Below are 7,373 nucleotides of genomic sequence, written 5' to 3' on the forward strand. Positions count from 1 at the left end.
ATCCTTCAACAATAGGGGTTTCATTTTCATTGTAGGGCAATTAAGTTGTCCGACGAGAAGGAAGGAGCAGGATAGGAAGGGGGGAGGCGGGACTCTTCCATCCCCACAGACAGATTAGTCCCTGTGGAGGCAGCAGCGTCCGCTCTGTCTGTCTGGTGGTCGGTCACACGCAGCTCCCGGCTGTTACCTAGCAACGCAAAGCCAGGGAGAGAGCTCGCCGGTTCCCCTGCCTCCTTCTCGCCCTTCCCATTCATCCCTGGTTGCTCTCTCTCTCTCTCTCTCTCTCTCTCTCTCTCTGTCTCTCTCTCTCTCTGTTTCTCTCTCTCTCTCCCCCACTACTTCTCCCCCCTCCACGCACTGCTGTCTTCAAGCTCTCTCCCCACCCTCTCCTTTTCTGCCTTTTCCTCTCTACTTGCTCGTCGTCTTCTCTCTCCTCTTTCCCTTTTCTTGTTTTTACTCTCTCCACTTCTTCCTCCCTCTCCTTCTCTACCTCTGTTTCTGTAAAGACGTAAACTCTCCGACAACTTGAGACAAGTTTAAAGAGCTTAATACCAGAAACTTTCTTCATCCGAGCCCTCAAAACTCTGGCCGCGCAGACGGGCTCCATTCATCAACACAAAAGGCCCCACCTCTCCGTTGGAAAAGAAAACCCTTCAAGAAAAGGCTCCACGACATCAGCCTCTCTCCCAGCCAATCCCACCTCCTAGCCTTATCTTGGCTCGTAAATGATCTGTACCGAGATGCGGTCTCTTGAGGGTCACCGCGGGACCAAGTTTCGCCGCAAAAGGGGGGGGGGGGGGGGGCGGGGGCTCCAGCCGGCAGTCCAGGGCGCGCGCCGGGATCTCCCCAGCTGGGCGCTGCAGGTGGAAAACTGCGCGCCGCGCCGAGGACCGCTCAGCCCGGGAGAGAAGAAAGCAGTGGGGGAACCCGGCTGCGCGCTCGCGGGGGAGAACCTCATTCTCCGGGTTCCAACTGCAAAGTTTTTCCGGAAGAGCCGGACAAACTGCCGTGGGAACAAAGACGGGGTCCCCGTAGTGTGCGCTGTCACCCAAACCGGAGGGGCTGCTTTCTCAAGTTTGCGGCTGTTTAGTTCCCGGGCGGACGAAGGAGGGGCGCTCCCGCTCGCCGGGCAACTTGAGCGCCCCAGGGGGAGCCGCTCCGGCGCTGCCGCCCTGCCCTGGCCCCTGCCGCGCCGCGCACCCCTCCACCCGCCTGCGGACTCGACCCTGCCGCGGCGGGGAAGTCAGGCGCTCCGCGCGGAGTTCAGGCCGGCGGGCGCTTACCTTGGCCACTGGCCGGCGCCAGGCAGGCGGCGAAAGCCAGCAGCAGCGTGCACGCCGCCGCCGCCGCCCCGCGCTCCATCCCCGCGACGGTCCCGGGCCTCGGCCTCGCCGTTCCTTCCCCGCGAGCGCTCCTTTCGGCTCGCACCTCGCCGGGCTGCTAGTGGCAGAAAGCCGGGCCCGGCGCCCGAGGCATCCCGTTTTCTACCCGAGCCAGTCCCCACCCTCCAGACAGTGCATAAAGCCCTTTAGACCCGACCGCCCCGGAACTAGCATGCGGGAGTCCAGCGGGGCAGGCCCCCTGCCTCCCGGCCCGCCCTCTGCACTTTGCAGCGAGGGAGGAGTGGGGACTCGAACACACCGCGCTCACACACGCACATTCCACACGCGCGCGCACCTACAGTCGTACTCACTCAGTCTCACACAGTCGCACACACTCTTCACTGTCACACAAACCGACACGCACAGTCTCACACGCTCGCTCACGCGCACACACACAATCCTCAGTCACACGCGTGCGCGCCCTCCACAGTCACACTCACAGACACTGACACACACGTGCACGCACACTTCACAGTGACACAGTCATTCATAAGCGCACGCACACTTCTCATGGGCACACACTCACATGCTAACACTCACACGCGGGCACGCGCTGCCCCAGCCTCCCTGCAGGACTTGCCGCCTCATAGAAGTCGGCTAGGAGGTTCACAGAGAAATCAGACTTAGAAAAGAAAAATAAGAGAAGGAAGAGAAGGGGAGAAGTTAAGAGCCTGCTGGAGAGAGTTGTGACCATTCTCTAGTCTGAAACCCCTAGGCTCCCTCAGACACTCTGGTTTCCCCCCATAGAGTCGAGGCGCTGAGATGGGGTGCTCCATTTTCACAAGTTATGGAGAGAGTTGGGTCAACGTGGGGAGAGGGGGTTGGATCCTTGTTTAGCTTTTCTTAAGTACCACATCTACAGGTGGCACGGCCAGATTGCGCTTCTTACAAGTCTGTTCATTCCGAAGCAAAATGGAAAAGAATGAACGTCGTCTTGGTCTTGCTGGCGCCCCATTACATGAAGGAGAAACGGACGGGGTTCAGAGAACCCCGCGGCTCCCTTCCTTGGGGCAGTGTTAAGCAGGCTGGCGGGGGACTGGCCCCCAAAAGCACTGCAAGTGAACCTTACACTCACCCTCAGAGATTCGTCCTCAGCCGGTACGTGACACCAGAGCCAACAGAAAAAAAAAAAAAAGACAGGGATGGTGCAACCTGTTCCCCGGCCTTAGGAGCCCTGTGGCGAGGAGGGGATGTTTCTGGGCCTGGAGTCGCCCCAGAATCTCCTGTCCCGGGCCCTGGACTAACTCGGCACCGGCACCCCAGGCGCCAGGTCCTGGTCCACGAAGTCGGGCGCCCTTTCCCTCAGTCAGAGGGGCCAGCCCTGAATCCACGAAGTCCCCGGGCACGGTCCCTCCGCCTCGCCCGCCCTAGGGGCGAGAACCTGCCGGCTAATATCACCCCTTCTCTCCACAGCACGGGTCGTCTCGGGCTCTGCTGAACCCCAACAATCCGGATCGCGTACCTTCGGTGGGCTTTAGCGGTTGGTGAAGCTTTGCGGGGGGCGAGAACGGGATAGGTATTACTTTTAAAAGACAAAAAGAGAGAGACAGAAATAGACACAGGAAGAGAAAACGACTTAAAAAGAGTAGGGCTGCGAGGAAGGGCGGGAGAGATTTCGTGACTTTCTTTTCGAGATTTCTGCATTTGGAAATCCAGAATTCTCTGCTCTGATCAAAGTCACTGAAACGCGATTTGCCTCCCCGCAGGGTTTGGAGCTGTGCGGCGCGGAGGAGGAGGCAGGATTGGGGACCTGAGGGGCACGGGGGCTGGGAAGTGAGAGGGACGAGCCGGGTGGGAGGAGGGAAGCGGCGAGGGGGCGAGAAGCTGAACTTTAGTCTCCGCGGGTGATTTATGCCGGTTCCGGGCGGCCGGGGTGATGGTACGAGACCGCGCCGGGGTCAGGCCGTTCCGCCGCCGGCTGGGGCCGCGCTGCATAGTCAATGAGCGTCCCCGCACCGCCGAGTTACAAAGAGCCGCGGCCGGCGCAGGGGAGGCGCGCGGGGGGACCGCGTGCGCGGGAGGGGCTGCGTCCCTCCCAGTGCGCGCGTGGCGCGTGGAGATGCGGGAGGGTGAGCGCGGCCGGGTGTATTTGTGTGTGCGCGTGCGTGCGTGTGTCCTTTCACTGTAGCAGCCGGGGCTCCAAACATTCCTTTCTGCACTGAAGGGTTTTCCTCATTGTTGTTGTCTTTGTGCTCCAGTGTTGCCAACTTACTGGAATTCCTGACGTGGTTGCACAGCAGGGCTCAGGCTGACCGTAAGAGCCAGCTGCGTTTGTGTATGGGGCCGACCCTGCCGTTAATCCCAGAATAACGCCGGAGAAGGCAGAAAGAATGGAGGGAGAACGGGAGGGAGGGGAGCAGAGAAAGGGTGGGGACGGGGCATGAGGGACCACTAACGGAGCACAGTCCATCATTCCCAGCACTCTGTGTGTGAACTCACACATCCACACTTTTCCACCAGAAAACCTCATTTTCTCAATGCAGCCCCAAACTCGTGCCGCTTCAAAACAGTCATCTTTTTCAGCCTGCCCCAAGCTCGTGTTTATCTCCCATATCTATACCTGAGAATTCTCGTTGCTAGATTTGGAGGATTGGATCTAAGGACCAGCATCTGGGAAAGCCCAGGTTAATGGAGTTGTGATTTAAGGCAGCATTGTTTCTATATAATGCAAAAGTGTAATGTCTTTATTTTCTACATTTCTCTCTGCATATATGCATATAAGACTTTACAGAGTAGTTAACCAAAAGAGACAGGAAAGTGCTGAAATTTATTCTAGTAAATTTATGTTAATTCACTTCCTTGATATATTTTTGACTTGTCTATATTATTTTACTTATGCATCTCAACACCAAATTACTGGAAATATTTTCAGAGCATTTGTTCCTGTCCTGAGCCAACTTCTGCTTCCTGCAGTGGGCATGAAGTTGTAAAATCTCCTTGAGTAAAATCCAACTTCAGTTTGCTATGAATCCGGGCCAGATTTGCCTCCTGAGTGCCATGGAGCCAACTGTTCACTGGACAGCTCTGATCCAATGTCCCTCAGACCACAAACTCAACATGATGGAACCTGAACCATAAAACCTCCGTGTTCTGTATCTCAGTAAGAGGCACCATCCACCCCAGAGGCCGGGGCCATAATTGTCCTTCTTGACTTCTCCCCTGTAAGCAATCAATCATGAAATTCTGTTAAATCAGGTTCCTCAATTCACTCACTTCTCTCTCAAACCCACCCACTTCTCTCAACCTCATTGCCAGTAGCCACCAACCTCTCCCATCTGAATTATGGCAAGAGCCTTACAATGGGCTCCTTGCTGTCAGTGTTACCCTCTCCCATCTATCCACCTATTTTCTATTCTGCAAGCAGATGATCCAAAGTGATATTTCCATGAGACTAGTGCTTTCAAACAAAGATCATTACCCATTGGAGGGTTATGAAATCAATTTAGTAGGTCAGACAGAATTATTTTGATATGAAATAGAACAGAATAGAAACTACAATAACGTTTATATGGAAAAGATATGCATTGTTTCACAAAACTTTTGTTTCAAATATAGATAGGTTGATATGCTGTCTCACCATGTAAAATATATTTCTTATTATGCATCTTGGTCAAAAAAGTTTGAGATCTCTCCCCGCAATCACTTATTAATTAAAAAGAGAAAATAGTAACTATAAGTAGAGACCCTGGCAGATGTTTTAATAGGACTTATTATTATTTAGGTATGTAAGGTCAACAGATGAGGAGACGACTGTCATTGAACAGATAGTTTATTATATTCACAGGTCCCAAGAGAGGGAATACAGGTCACACCTTTGGGGGCCACACAGAGAACCACTGGATTCTTCACTCAGAAAGAGAACGGGGGGATTGTGGGCAAGTGCCTTCTCTGTGATTTCTCTTGGAAGGAGCAGGCAGGCAGGGTAAACAGGCCGAGGATTGGCTAGTCTGCGTTTGAAAAGCACTCGCTGGGGAGAACTCCTGAGGAGGGAGGCAAGAGGTCAAAGCAAGGTGACTGAGGTATATTATCAGGTTGTCCAGAACAAGGTGTGTCCAGCATATGCATGAAGGGCAGATGTTAAAGCATCAAGATCACGGAAGATAGAAACATGGCAAAAACAGCAGATACCACCTGGTATTATGACAAAAATGCCTAACCTGAATCTAATCATGACAAAGCATCAAACAAACCCAAAGTGAAGGTCATTCTATAAAAGAATCAACTTGTATTCTTCAAAAAATGGCAAGGTCATGAAAGATAAAGAAAGGCTGAGGAACTTTTTAGAGATATGATGACTAAATTCAACAGTAGGGCCTTGGGTTGGACTGAGACGGGGAAAAAATAGCTCTAAAGGACAATATTGGGAAAATCAGAGGCATTTCAATATGGACTATAGATTGGATAATAGTATCCTATAATGTTAAATCATCTGATATTGGTCAGGAAAGAGAATGTCCTTGTTCTTAGGAAACACATCCTGAAGTATTTAGGGGTATAGGAACATGATTTTGCAATTTATTCTCAAATTTTTTTCACTATTATTTTTTTCCTTTTTGTCCCCAAAGCCCTCCAGTACATAGTTGTATATTCTTCGTTGTGGGTCCTTCTAGTTGTGGCATGTGGGACGCTTGCCTCAGCATGGTTTGATGAGCAGTGCCATGTCCACGCCCAGGATTCGAACCAACGAAACACTGGGCCGCCTGCAGTGGAGCGCGCGAACTTAACCACTCAGCCACGGGGCCAGCCCCTCTCAAATATTGCAGAAAAAAAAATATGTACGTGTGTTTGTATTAGGAAGAGAGAGAGCAAATAAGCAAAGAGTATGTGGGAGTTTCTTGCACTTTTCAGTGAACTTGAAATTATGTTAAAATAAAATGATTCTTTTTTTGTTTGAGAAATTTTGCATTAAATCATAAGTTCCACAAGGATAGTTTCTCTCTTTTCTCCCAGTGTTTGCTCCTATTATTCCCTCTGTCTAGAACATTCTTCCCCTCCCAGTCCTTCATTTGGTTAACTCCTATTCAACTTTCCTGACTCATCTAAAATATCTCTTCTTCCAGGAAGCCTTCCTGAGACCCCATACTGACTTAGGAGGCCCGTCTATATGCCTTCATAGCTCTCTCTTTTTCCTTCAGCCCAACTCTGTCACACTTGTTGTTTTCTCATGGCCTCCTCAAAGCTTCTCCCTCTGCTACCAGAATAATTGGGGCAGTCATGCTGACCATGTCAATCACTTCGTTATAACACTTCAATAGTTATCCCATTATTCCTGGAATAAAATGCAAAATTTTTAGCTTGGTCTACAAGCTCTTGCATGATGTAGTCCCTGGCCATCTCTTGAACCTCATGTGACAGTCCAGACACACTGGCCACTGCTTGGTTCCTCAAACATACTATTTGCTTCGCCAGTCTTGAAGATGAGATTCAAAGACCTAGGGGAGAGATAGGCAGAAGTTCATCTTGCTGCCTAAATTCCTGACTGTGCTCCAGGTCTAGTTCCTACATAGTATATCCTTACAATAATCCTCCTTTGGCTTGAGCGAGCTTGAGTGGATCTCTGCCACTTGCAAAACAGAGCCAGACTGAAACTATTGAAAAAGTACCAAAAAGACATCATTAAAGTATCTGACCTTCCAGGCAGGCCCAGTATGCCTCTAATGTAATAATGACTGCAATCTACAAGGGAATTTTATATTTAAGAGTGCTCCTCCCCGCCTCCTTTTTTTTTTTTTTTTACAACATTTTGACTTGCCAGCCTCAGAACCAGGTCCTGAGCCATGAGTCAGCTGCATGTTCCTGGTAGTTAGCCAGGGCCAGGAAAGCCACAGCAAGACCTAAAGGGACAACTAGGGCAGCAGCCATGTTTTCCAAACCAAAACTGGAGATGCCAGCTATAATATGACAAGGGAATCCTCCTGATTTGCAAATATAGTCACATGCAAAGTCTCAGCAGAGGTTTAAAGAAACAGTAGGGAATCTAACAAGTGTCAC

At 51.1% G+C, this 7,373-nt stretch overlaps 1 protein-coding gene across 1 annotated transcript in view; it reads right to left on the bottom strand.

The window, feature by feature from the left end:
- LRP2 (LDL receptor related protein 2) overlaps positions 1 to 1,497 on the bottom strand; it is a 198,384-nt gene extending 196,887 nt beyond the window's left edge. Inside the window, exon 1 of the mRNA XM_070508061.1 lies at positions 1,284 to 1,497. Coding sequence (XP_070364162.1) covers positions 1,284 to 1,362 — 79 coding nt within the window. The 5' untranslated portion in view covers positions 1,363 to 1,497. The remainder of the gene's footprint in view (positions 1 to 1,283) is intronic.
- Between the last annotated feature and the right edge of the window lie 5,876 nt (positions 1,498 to 7,373).

Source organism: Equus asinus, chromosome 4 (genome assembly GCF_041296235.1).
Source record: "Equus asinus isolate D_3611 breed Donkey chromosome 4, EquAss-T2T_v2, whole genome shotgun sequence".
Lineage (NCBI taxonomy): Eukaryota > Metazoa > Chordata > Mammalia > Perissodactyla > Equidae > Equus > Equus asinus.